At 52.4% G+C, this 13,275-nt stretch overlaps 1 protein-coding gene across 1 annotated transcript; it reads left to right on the forward strand.

The window, feature by feature from the left end:
• Positions 1 to 9,445: 9,445 nt before the first annotated feature.
• Positions 9,446 to 13,003, forward strand: KRP23_11538 (Pyruvate carboxylase, mitochondrial; the record flags this gene model as incomplete). The annotated part of the gene is made up of 1 exon (XM_067882093.1): positions 9,446 to 13,003. One exon carries the CDS (start codon positions 9,446 to 9,448, stop codon positions 13,001 to 13,003), a length of 3,558 nt encoding a protein of 1,185 aa, XP_067740375.1.
• Positions 13,004 to 13,275: the final 272 nt, after the last annotated feature.

The raw sequence follows: 13,275 nt of genomic DNA on the forward strand, positions 1-13,275 counted from the left end.
GTTAGGTACACGAGAACGATGTAGGTTAGATAGACACGAGAGGGAAGTTTTTTTTAGGCGATATATCCATTTGACATTTTGTGGTAGCAGCCATGTGACGAGGCTACAACGTCAACCGGCGTGACGCTTATCCTGTGGATTGTTTTGTCAATCTAATCAGCAGTACACAGCAAGCATACCCAATTCTGCCTCAGGTGACTTTTAAAAACTGAGTTTGTTTATTTTTTGTTTTTGTTTGAGTTAGACCGTAGGACAAAACCCTTGGTGTAAACCTGAGTCTTCTATCTAATTGCTATTGTTATATAAATGTACAAGATCAATCTACCAGTATACAAAAAAAGGGAATTGACAATGGAAAGAAACGCAGCGCACTTGAAATGCACTCCGACGATCAAAAAGAAAATACAGGAGGTACAAAATAAGCGCCGTGCATAGGAGGGTGAGCACACCCGCGTGCAATATCCTCGATCAGCCTGACGTAGCGGTGGGTATGGCGCTCCAATACCCCTATAAAGTAGGCAGATTTGGTTTCTGATTCGGAAATGCTCCGTTCAACTCCCGATTGTACCGCTTGAGGGGATTGTTGGTACAGCTTACGATCTTGCGGATGATGTCGCGCACATTCCAGACTCGCGGAGGTATCAATTCAATCCACGTGCGACGGAATAAAACCAAAAGGGCCCCCACTTCTCCTGACTGCACCCAAATTCTCTCGCGGATAGAGACGTCTTGATCAAAGTGACTACGTGGCCGATACGGCTGTGGTCAATCTGGTCGTGCGGCATTACAATGAGCAAGTCCGGCATTTCGCGTCCCATTGCTGTCGCAATCTCCTCAGTAGGTACGTACAACTTCTGCATTCGGCGATGAATCGCCTCCTTAAGGTGAAAAAACACCCGACCATAGTGTGGTCAGGAACTGGTCGCGTACCGCGTTGATCAGCTCGCGCTCGTAATCACATGTGATTGTTCCGGACTGCATGTTTATGCCAGTCGTCACTTGAAGGAAGTGTAGACAGTGCCAATATGCCCATTCCGTTTTGTTTGTCATCAACATTGTAACGCACGGCACGAAGCAACAGATCCTCTATCGTAAACCACGACATCCACGCACTGGTAAAACGAGGACGAGGCACAGTGAAATGTACCATCCACGAGCAGCGAAACGTCCGCGTAAGTCAACAATCGATTCAGGGCTGGATACCTCCACCAGGGTAGATAAATCCGAACTGGAAAAACTTGGACCCGTCTCGTGTCATGGAAAGTGGGGTACCTCAACGTGACTGGAAGTGACATCTTGTGCGATAGACCCGGCTGGTAACCTGCTGTCATGACAGGGCTCGTGTCATCGCACCAACCACAAACTGTTCGCGAACGAGGTTCCAAATCTGAGACGGAGGTAAGGACACCTGTGACAGAGCCAAAGTGTCGGTTTCGGTAGCCATGTGCCGACTCAGATCTTCAGGCATGATAAAGTTGTAGACGAGTCACCCGATGAGTCATCCGAGATCTCAATGATCTCGCCTTCTCCAGGATGGCGAGTTACAGAATCGCACGTGTGTGGGAATTGCTTCTCTCTGACAACCACATTAGCCAGCACGTCAAGTTTTGCGGCGCATCCCGGCCGTCCACGCCGAAGTCTGTAGAAGCTGCAACGGTAAGTTGGCTTGACGTGGGACGCGTAGCACTTGATAAGTTGGAACCCCTTTCAGTGATTAGTAGTCTTGAACGGACTGGTATCCTCGGTTTCGCTCATTGAAGAGTGCAGGGTAGAATAAACAAAGAGGTAGATCTCATACGGAAACTCTTGATCCGTGGTCGTGCGCTATGCCTGTGTTGTATTTGAGACACGAAAAGTCTGACTAAAAACTCGTGGACAGGGTGTTGCGAGTTACATTAATTTACGACTGTTTTATCGCTTGGCTTCACTAATTTTCGCTGTTGCGACGGAATTCGTTGTTTCAAACGGGAAGAGCCTGTTGCCAAGATGGATATTCAATGTACACCCGCCGTTTATTAGTAAAGGCTTCGGGAGACTATTTCTGGGTCAGGGTGGTTGATCAGAATATATTGGTTACATAACGGGATAGTTTCTGATCCCTTATCCAATTCAATCCGGTAATTGACCCCATATGAAATCTACCCTTGTCATCTGCTTTATCACACAATTCTCCGAGACTTGATAACAAGCAGGGCCTCCGAAAATAACATTATCAATAACATTAATTGCGAAAATAGCAGTAAATTACGCGTTTCGGCTGACATCGATGATCAAAGTGATAATTGATTTTCTAGACAAATGATATCTCATTATTAATGAGTTTAGACTGTACAAAGTTTTTTTTTCTTTACCAGCATCAGCCATCAACTGGGACCAACCATTCTAGAGTGTGTAGAACCGTACTTCTAGCTTGTGTGCAAGCCACAGCTCTCAGTTTTCAATCCCCCCCCTCCTCCTCTCAAAACGTCCAGCAGCCCAAGCGTTATGGTTTGCGTCACACGCCCCTCACGCTCGGCCTACTCCAACGCTCAAATTTCGGGCTTCTTCTACTACCGCCCGTGCTGCGATGAAAACGACGAGGTCATTCTGGGATATTTTTGTTGTCGTTGTGGTACGATGCCAAAGCAAACCCATCAAAATTGGCACTCTAACCTAGTCCAGCAATGTGCAGTGAGAGCACCAAGACTACGAGGCGATCATGCTCGACACAACGACGGCGTATTCTCGTCAACTTGCAACGGAGCTACCCGCACGTGTTGGCTTCATGCTTGATGGCTGGACACATGCATCCGAGCAAAACACCGTCGAATTCGCTTGTTATGAGGTGAACGACTGCTCAAAGACGCCACTGCTCAGCGTGGCCCCGATGCTCAACGCCATGGACGAGGTCCTGATAGCACATGACCACCGCTATTTCCACGCTACCATGCTGCTGCGTGCCTACGGGGCCCAGCTAAAGCAGTGCCCCTTCGTTTTCGGGGACAAGTAATCCGTAAACCTCCGGCTGGTGAATCTCATGGGGTCCCCCTTCTGAGATGCGTGCCATTGAACCTTGCAGTATTGTGCTAAAAATAAACATATTAAGTCATTTTGACGTACATTTTCTTGGTGGCGTTGGTCCTTCGTATACGTGACGAGGACAAAGGAGAAAGGGATCATCTCTTTTCTCCCCTGTCCCTTCAATGTCTTCGGCTTCGCCGAACCCTTGAACGAGAGGATGCTGTCGCGCTGGTTCGCCCAGTTTTCGACGGTACCGCGGGGATAGCCAAGATGGAGGGCGGCGGCGTAGACCCCCACTCGCTGAACAAGGGCGAGTGCGTCTCTCTTCTGCTTGAAGGTGTAGGAAGGTTGCTTGCTCATTTGAAAATGAGAGCATGCCGAGATTCCTACACCCGGGCTATCATCTGGCATCAATCATTTTTTTTTAGTCCGCAACTTCTTTTGATTGGCTAAAATTAATAAATGGTCGACAAAAAACATTACTAAATGAAGTCGTCTATTTGTTTCGTACGCCTTTTTCCGTCGTTGTTTGTAATTTCACAGGCTACGCGATAGAGCTCAACATTTTCAACTGTGAAGCGCTAAGTCAAGCTCATTTAGTTCTTCAATGATGAAGACAAAGATATGGTGGAGCTGCTACCCTCACGACCGGCTGTGTGACCTGTTCCAAGAACTGTGCGATAGCGAGTCTGTGTCCAAATCACTGCATGGTACTGACGTCGACATGCTCGACATTCGCGAGTGGTTTGACGAGCTAATTGCTGTCAAGCCGCAATATGCGCGCTTCATTGGTGAGTGGATTTATATTTGCTTTCTAGAGTGGTTTTTACTAACAGTATGCAACTTTGATATTTTGTAGGGCCCCACGCCAATATTTAAAAACAGCCCATACTTTGAGTCTGCGTGTGCTCGCGTTCTCCGAGGCCAAACGGCCCGCCTGACAAGGGCTGAAAAAAACGCGCTCCAGCCTTTCGCCGTTGCTAGACCGGACGGTGGAATCGCTGGTTCGGATAAAGATGAGCCCTTATTCTTGTGGACTGGCTGCGGAAGCGCCAGCGACTTGCACAAGGTAGGGTCAAGTACGAGCAGCTGAAGAACATTCCTTCGACTTCACATGTCGTCGAACGCTTCTTCAGCGTAGCTTGCGTGACGTTTGGGTATCAGCGTCATCAGCTTCAAATTGAAGGAATCAGTCGTGTCGACCTAAAATTAATTTACGGAGCCAAGCCATAGACGGACTCCATGATGCGCTAGTGCACAGTTCTTCTGTATAGCCTACATATTAGCTAAGTCTAACCACACAACATTATTTTCTTGATGGGCGTGCCACATTTTCTTGTGGAATAAATGCATACAGGCATTATGAATTCCGTTCATATTCAACTATTTGGTTCCACTTGTGAGATTGTCGGGTTCTTTTTCAAGCCGTGCCTCGACGAGGAGGGCTTGGCTACCGCCTACCAAAGGTGCAAGTCATGCGGTAAATGCCGCAAGCAAACCAGTGGGACAAGGTACATCAACCTGGTGCCGCACGTCCGCTCGGCCCACCCCAACTTTGTAGTGAACATACAAAGCGCGAGAACCGCTGCAACTGGCACACTCGTGTTCTGGGTGAGCCAAAAGGGCTCTAACCACTACTCGTGGCTCCACTGGATCGTCATGTCCAACCTACCGCTGTACTTCTGCGAGTCGGAGCTGATACGTCTGTACGATACTGGCTGATTGCTTATTTTTTGTTGGTGACAATTGTGCCGTCAATAAGCGGCTTGCCAACATCAAGGGGTGCCGCTTGTTGGTTGCGCGATTCACCGTCTAAACCTGGCTGTCAAAAGCCACCTCGAGCCCCACTAAGAAGACGTGGAGAAGGTGCAAATCTTGATGCGCAAGTTGCGGACGCTCAAGCAGGCCGCTAAGCTGAGGTACATTGCTATTTTCTGTGTTTATGACTTGTGCTAATTAATGTTTCTTTGTTTCGATAATATGTGACATGTGCAAAATAGGACGAAGATCACACTGGCTACAGTCCTCCGCCAGGAAACACGTTGGTCGTCGACCTTCGCAATGCTGGACCGGTATGCGCGGCTTCGCGAGTTTCTCTCGGACGTCGACGAGGACATCGCCGAGCTGCTACCGACGCGAGATACCCACCGACGTTTGGAGACGCTGCGGGATGAGTTGCGGGACGTCGAGTCCATCTCGAAGAAGTTGCAGACAGATGGTCTGACGTTGTTAGAGGTGCGTGACCTGTTCGACGGTTTACTTGAGCTGCCCGACTTCGCTTCCTACCTGGGTACGTGAGTTTATTGTCTTCATTATTTACGGGTTTGTATAATAATTATGCATGATTCTACTTTTGTGTAGCGCGTGCCACAAATATTGTGCACTCACCTGAGTTCGAAAGTGGCGTAGTCAAGGTGCTGTCCAAGAAGACCGAGTCGCTTTCAAGAGACGAGCGCGCGGTGCTGCTGCCCTTCAAGTGCGCGAGAGCGGCAGCCGCCACCCAGCCTGCTCGTGTGCAGAAGAAAGGACATCCTCAAGCGCAGGAAGGTTTTAGAGAAACAGGCGGACACCTTGCTGACAGCAGTCCCGCCAACGTTCAATGTGGTGGAGAGGGTGTTCATCTCGGCGCGCTAGGTATTCCGACACGAGCACCACCGGCTCTCGCAGATGACCCTCGAGATGCTTCTGTTCTTGAAGGCTAACGCCAAGTATTGTGATTGACGGATGCGTGTAATGCTCGAGCTGTCAATGAACATTCTTGAGCTCGTTGAGTTCATTGTTTAATACTTTATTTTGCCTTACATTCGATGAACACTCAACACATGTTCTTTGGATATCTGGGTTGGTGATGTCGACGCCATCTTGAAGACAGCTAGACGCAAGAGAAAACACTATCATACATCATATGCCATTTAGTTGTGGAGCAATTGTCGAGTGATTGAGATGACTAGTCTGCCCGGAAAAGTTTGAGTAGAACCCAAAATATTTGTGGTTCGTTACTTGTACCCCGTCTTACTGGTTGCCGCTATTTTCTGATCTTTATCGATGACTAGATTTGGCCTTCAAAAAATATAGGATCCACGCAGTTTACGAATGTATCTCAACAAATGAAGTAGCTGAACAACACATGCGTACGATAATGGAGCAGGTTCAGCCACTTCTACGCGACGGCAATCTCCCTAAATAACTTTGGCTGGAGTGTGTCTGTCACGTCGCAACACTGATCAATACGACACCTGCCTCTAGTCCCGACGGTCGGACACCATATGATCTTTGGTACAGCCGCATCTAATCTATAATCTACACTAAGGTGTTCATATGCTGAAAGTTTTAAGCTATATTGGGCCGTGTCAATTACGAGACACCAAGCGAGGCTTACCTCGTTCACGGGATCGCCGCTTTCTGACATCGTGGGTGGTCGCCAATCCGTTTTTCCAGGACGAGTTCGGAAAGGAGATGAGTCGCATCGACTCGTGAAAAGCCAAATACCCAACGCCCAGCAACACAGAATTCAACAAAAAGCTCCCGTCTACCGAAGGGAAGTGCTTCTTTCAAGCCGTTCAGATTGCGTGTCATGTGATTAGTGACACCGAGCTTGTCACTCGCAAGTAAGTGAACGAGTTTTAAGGATGGTGTTGGCGTGGTCTGATGAGGGCATTTCAAACAAGGACATCAATCGGTTCCTCAAATTGCTACGGACGAAGCGTACGGGATTGGTGTGTAACGTGCTTCGGGTGAAGTAATCAAAAGTATCCTTAAAGAGCGTGGGCGATTTAGCTTCTCACTAACTTCGACCAGGAGTGTAGTCACTGTTACACGCGGTTGTATCTATGCCTTATTTTACACGTGAATTATGCGTCCATTTGCAGCTGAAATGATTCGGGAAGCCGATCTAGGCGCTTCAGTAACTGCTTTACTGAGATACCGACGAAAAATAGTTCTTCATTGTCTCCATCGCCAACATAAGGGTTCCTGTCGCCGTCTCGAAACCACGTAAATATGAAAGGCTTTAAGTCCTCTTTGTATCCAGTGAAAATGTGATCGCGAGAGAATACGGCAATGTCATCATAAACATCGTTGTTGCCGAGATTTACGAGCATGGTCATTTGCACAATTCTGCACTATTCGTAATGATGGTGTTTCGTCCGGTGAAAGATTAAACTGGTGGCACATCAGGTTGTTGATGATCTTGGGCTTCAACCTCTGCACTGTAAGTGACTTGCAGAATTCCTTCTGGCGACCTGACATCGATGCTCGCTTAGGAGACGACACGGCGGTGTATTGCTTGTAATTCTCGAAGAGGGACGCGACAAGATGCATTAAACATGATAGCAGCTTTCCGCGCCACGGACAGTCAATGGAGGTACTTCCCGCGCGCATGCGGTGGACTTGCACGCAAAAAGCTGGTACTTCATCAGAGGTGGTACGAATTCATACACACAACACACGTCATGGGTTGGCATTTCGTGATTTGGTGTGAGTTCACTTTCTCGATTGCAATGGTAGCAGCTCGCAGAGGTAGGGCTGATGCCAACTCATCAGTCTACCTCTTTCAAGAGGCTCTTGGCGGCGAATGTTGCTTGGAAGGTGTGGGTTATTCGGAATGTGGGTTCTTTGGAAGGTCTGGATTGCTTGGAGAGCCGGGTGTGAATGTGCTTGTGAATCATGTTGAAAGGGGGAACGATACGCTTGGGGTGGTCTTATGCCCTACTTGGTTATTTGCAGACTGATTCATTTTCCTTACCAGCGGTCCTCCACAGCGCTACCTACTTCAGGTATCTGTGCTTGCTAATCCTACCACTAGCTTTCTTCGCTCATCTCCACGCGCGGGGGCCGTGCTTCAGCGTCCCGTCTTCCAACATATCAAGCGACCTGGTTCAAAGCCATTGCAGCCACCGGATGCAATGGTTCCACTATTTTTGCCGCCACCGGCTGCAATGTACGTGCAGACTACTATAAAGAAAGCGATGCTTTAGAAAAAAAGATAATTGGCACAAGCACTGACTTCTACCCCAACAGTGCGAATAACAACAGCGCACATTTGTCTTTAACTTAAATGAATTTTTCAGTTCTTAACGTCACTGAAACGATAAGATAGTGCTATTCTGCAGTTTTTCGTGAATTTATTTATTTCTCAATAGTGAGAGCCTTGTGTGTTCTATGTTTGTGTTGCCCAACACGATGCCATTCTGTGTGGTTTGTCAGTTGTATGTGTGATGGAGCGTAGGTCTATGTATTATGGCTCTGTTTCCATCCATTTCAATGGTGTGGTTAAGGCAAAAGGAAGAGAATATGCGGTAGTTATGAGCTGTTCTATGGCTTAACACCCAATCCAATCGGTTTTAAAAAGTGGGATCTGAATCGGATTGGAAAAAAAAGCTGACTTGGCGCAGATCTATCTCACCTCACATCCCTGGGAGCGCCGCAGAACCGGAAAGTTTCCTTTGCTCAAGCATGAAGTTCATGACCAGCACCTAATCAGACTGATTGGATGCGATGCAAGAACAGTGCATGTTGTCGACAGCGTGCCTGGCGAGTCTCCGTGGCCACCGTGGAGTTCATGTTTGAATAGCAAACCCCATTCCGGTGGCTGTGCACATGGATACAAGCAGAAGGTAGCAATCAGGATGTCTAGAAACGAAAATCGTACGCTGCCAAGACAACGACACTTGCCTGCCGCAGTGAGTTCCAAGAGTGAAGCGCCTGGTTTCAGCAATAGAGGCTTCAGGCGATACGCAAGCCCTGACGATTGCCAGCAGAATGTACGGCGCGATTTGTCGTCGTAGCAGGTCTGAAGCGCAAGATCGCGCGCAATGACCTCGAAGTGGGCCATGCAGTTTGCATCGCAAATGCCTGGTCGAGCTTGGCACGGTGGCGAACACCGTCGAACGGTGCTGACCAAAGCGGAGCCGACCCCATCTCCGAACCTCGCACGAGTAAGCAGCACTGCGGCCGTCGTCCAACTGGCGCAGTGTAGGTTGCATGCTCATTCCGACGGGCTTTGCCCGCCATGATTTCAGCGACGCATCCTCCACCGCATTGAACACAGGTGGTTGCGCATCACCGCCGTCTAGTCCATTGACCGCGCCGAAAGGAAACTCGGCCAGGCTGAGCTTGCTGTCGGCTCGGAGGGCCCAAGCGCACACCCAACACTGCCGGTGCTTTTGCGTTTGCAGCCTCTCGCCGGTCTCTGCCACGTCAGAATCCCATATGTGTGCGCCACATAAACTGGCCATCTGGTTATTGGCTTACTTGAACTCTGTATGCTCTTCAAAGGTCGCGGTGACGTTCACTCTGTCACCCACCTAAGTATCTTTGTCTTGCGCCTTTGCCACCGCACGTTCATTCGCGAACTCGCCGGCGGGCCCGCACCAAGCAGCTCCTCGCCCCCTCAGCGCCACAGCGTTCGGCTCCCGCGCTCCCCGTTCCAGACTCCCGCAGCACGATGCTCCGCTCGAAGCGCCTCCTCGTGAGCCGCCGCGTGGGCTCGAGCCTCGCGCGCGTGCAGACACGCGACGCCAGCAGCATCAAGAAGCTCATGGCCGCCAACCGCGGCGAGATCGCCACGCGCATCATGCGCGCGGGCAACGAGCTGGGCATCCGCACGGCTGGCATCTTCTCCAAGGAGGACCGTTTCACGCAGCACCGCTACAAGGCCGACGAAAGCTTCCTCGTGGGCGCCGGCAAGACGCCCGTCGGCGCATACCTCGACATCGACAGCATCATCCAGATCGCCAAGGAGAACAACATCGACGCCATCCACCCGGGCTACGGCTTCCTGAGCGAGAACGTGGGCTTCGCCGAGCAGTGCGCCAAGAACGGCATCAAGTTCGTGGGCCCCACGCCCGAGAACCTGCACCGCTTCGGCGACAAGACGGCGGCGCGTGAGATCGCCATCGAGCAGAAGGTTCCGGTGGTGCCCGGCACCGACGGACCCGTGAACTCCGTCGACGAGGCGCGCGCCTTCATCGACGCGGGCGTCGGATACCCCGTGATCATTAAGGCCAGTATGGGCGGCGGCGGTCGTGGCATGCGCGTCGTCACGTGCGCCGAGGAGCTCGAGGAGAACTTCGAGCGCGCCAGCTCGGAGGCGTTGGCGGCCTTCGGAGACGGCACCGTCTTCATTGAACGCTACGTCGACCGCCCACGCCACATTGAGGTCCAGATCCTGGGTGATGGCCAGGGCAACGTAGTGCACCTGTTCCACCGTGACTGCAGCGTGCAGCGTCGCCACCAGAAGGTGCTGGAGACGGCCCCCGCCGTGGGACTTGACCCTAAGACCGAGAAGGCCATGATTGACGACGCCGTGCGTCTCACCAGTGCTGCCAAGTACCTGAACGCCGGTACAGTGGAGTTTCTGGTGGACCAACAGGGCCGCCACTACTTCATCGAAGTGAACCCGCGTATTCAGGTCGAGCACACGATCACGGAAGAGATCACAGGTATCGACCTGGTGCAGAGCCAGATCCGTATCGCCGGCGGCGAGAGCTTCAAGGACTTGGGTCTCAGCCAGGACAAGATCAAGCCGCGCGGCCATGCCATGCAGTGCCGTGTGACCACGGAGAACCCGAGCACAGGCTTCCAGCCGGACTCGGGCGTCATTGAGGTGTTCCGTAGCCCCGGCGGCATGGGTATCCGTCTCGATGACGGTCCTGGATTCGTCGGCGCTCATATCACCCCTCACTACGACTCCCTGCTGGTGAAGGTGACGGCCCGTGCCCTTGACCGCGGTGACTGCGCGCACAAGCTGAAGCGTGCGCTGTCAGAATTCCGTGTTCGTGGTGTGACCACGAACAAGAGCTTCCTGGCCAACGTGCTGAACCACCCGGACTTCATTAAGGGCGTGGTGGACACGAGCTTCATTGCAGAGAACCCAGACCTGCTGCTGCCGTCGAAGTCGACGAACCGTGGCCAAAAGATGTTGAAGTACATCGGTAACACGATCGTGAACGGCCCGGAGAAGGCGCTCGGTGCCAGTGGCCCAGCTCCTTCCACGGTGGACCCGATCGTCCCCACCCTGGCGACGCCTCCTGCTTCCAAGGAGAAGTCGCTGCGTCAGGTCTACGTCGAGCAAGGGCCCGAGGCGTTTGCGAAGGCCGTGCGTGCTAAGAAGGGTCTGCTGCTGACGGACACGACTTGGCGTGATGCCCACCAGTCGCTGCTTGCTACGCGCATGCGTACGCGCGACATGCTTGCTATCGCTCCTGCTACTTCCATCGCTATGCGTGACGCCTTCTCGCTCGAGATGTGGGGTGGCGCCACGTTCGATGTGTCCATGCGCTTCCTGCGTGAGGACCCGTGGGACCGTCTTGCCATTCTGCGCGAGGCTGTGCCGGACATTCCGTTCCAGATGCTGCTCCGTGGCGCCAACGCTGTCGGCTACACGAGCTACCCGGACAACGTGGTGTACAAGTTCTGCGAGAAGGCTCAGGCTACTGGTATGGACGTGTTCCGAGTGTTCGACTCGCTCAACTACCTGGAGAACATGAAGCTCGGCATTGACGCTGTCGGTGCTGCTGGTGGTATCATTGAAGCCGCAATGTGCTACACCGGAGATGTCTCGGACCCCACGCGTGGCCCGTACAACCTCGAGTACTACATGGACTTCGTGCGTCAGCTAGTTGCGCAGGGCATTCACGTGCTGGCCATCAAGGATATGGCTGGTCTGTTGAAGCCTCAGGCTGCACAGATCCTTATCTCCAGCATCCGTAACGAGTTCCCGGACCTGCCGATCCACGTGCACACGCACGACACGGCCGGCACGGCTGTGAGCTCGATGCTGGAGTGCGCGTACGCTGGTGCGGATGCTGTGGACGTTGCTTCGGACGCTATGTCTGGTACGACCTCGCAGCCTTCCATGGGTGCTGTTGTGGCGGCGCTGAAGGGATCCAAGTACGAGACGGGTGTGAAGCCGGAGGACATCATGGAGATCAACGACTACTGGGAGACGATGCGTGGCGTGTACGCTCCGTTCGAGTCGGGTCAGAAGTCGGGTTCGGCCGATGTGTACAACCACGAGATGCCTGGTGGCCAGTACACCAACCTTTTGTTCCAGTCAAAGCAGCTTGGTCTTGCCGGCCAGTGGCCGGCCATCAAGCGCGCTTACGCCACCGCGAACAACCTTCTGGGCGACATCATTAAGGTGACGCCTTCGTCGAAGGTGGTGGGTGACTTCGCGCAGTTCATTGTGCAGAACAAGCTGACCGAGCAGGAAGTGGTTGACCAGGCGGAGACGCTGTCGTTCCCCAAGTCGGTGGTGGAGTACTTCCAGGGCTATCTCGGCATCCCGCACCACGGCTTCCCGGAGCCGCTGCGGTCGCGTGTGCTGAAGGGGAAGACGCTGCCGAGCGGCCACGACATGTTCGAGGGCCGCCCTGGCGCTGAGATGGAGCCGTACGATTTCGAGGCGGCGGAGAAGGAGCTGAAGGAGAAGTACGGCTCGGACAAGATCCGCGATGTGGATGTGATTTCGCACGCCATCTACCCGGACGTGTTCGCGGGCTTCATGAAGTTCAAGGACGACTACGGCTCGATGCACTTCCTGGACACACGCACGTTCCTGACGGGCCTAGAGGTGGACACCGAGGTCGAGATCGAGATGGAGCACGGCAAGACGGTCTTCATCAAGCTGATCGCTGTTGGTGGCGTCAGCAAGAAGGACGGCATGCGCGATGTCATCTTCGAGTTGAACGGTCGCCAACGCGTGATCAAGGTCAAGGACGAGGCCGCTGGAGTGACGACGACGGCGAAGCCGAAGGCCACGAGCATGGCTGGATCTGTTGGCGCCCCGATGCCGGGTGTTGTGCTCGACGTGCGTGTGAAGAAGGGCGAGAACGTGAAGGCCGGTGATGCTCTGCTGGTGCTGAGCGCCATGAAGATGGAGACTGTTGTGGCTGCTCCGGTGAGCGGCCGAGTGGTGTCGATCCACGCCGACGTTGGCGACAACATGCTTGGCGGCGACCTGCTTGTGGAGATCGACGAGACTGGCGACGACGAAGAGTAAGTTTATCCAGCCTGCGAAAGCGTGGTAGGTTTCATGTACGAAGAAGAAAGTGCTGGAAGTCAAATTGAGCATTTGCTTGGTAAAATCACCAAAGTCTTGAAGTCTTGAATGCTGTTTGCGAACGTAGCCATATCTTGTGAGCAAGCGAAGCTTACTGCTGTTGTCATCGCTTGATTTTATTCACATCGACACGAAGCTGTTTGATTGCTCGTCAACCAAGACATGAAAGTAACATGCAACCAACGGTTAATTGTCCTGTACGGTAGTAGTAT

Source organism: Phytophthora ramorum (genome assembly GCF_020800215.1).
Source record: "Phytophthora ramorum isolate Pr-102 chromosome Unknown Phyram_PR-102_s0012, whole genome shotgun sequence".
NCBI lineage: Eukaryota > Oomycota > Peronosporomycetes > Peronosporales > Peronosporaceae > Phytophthora > Phytophthora ramorum.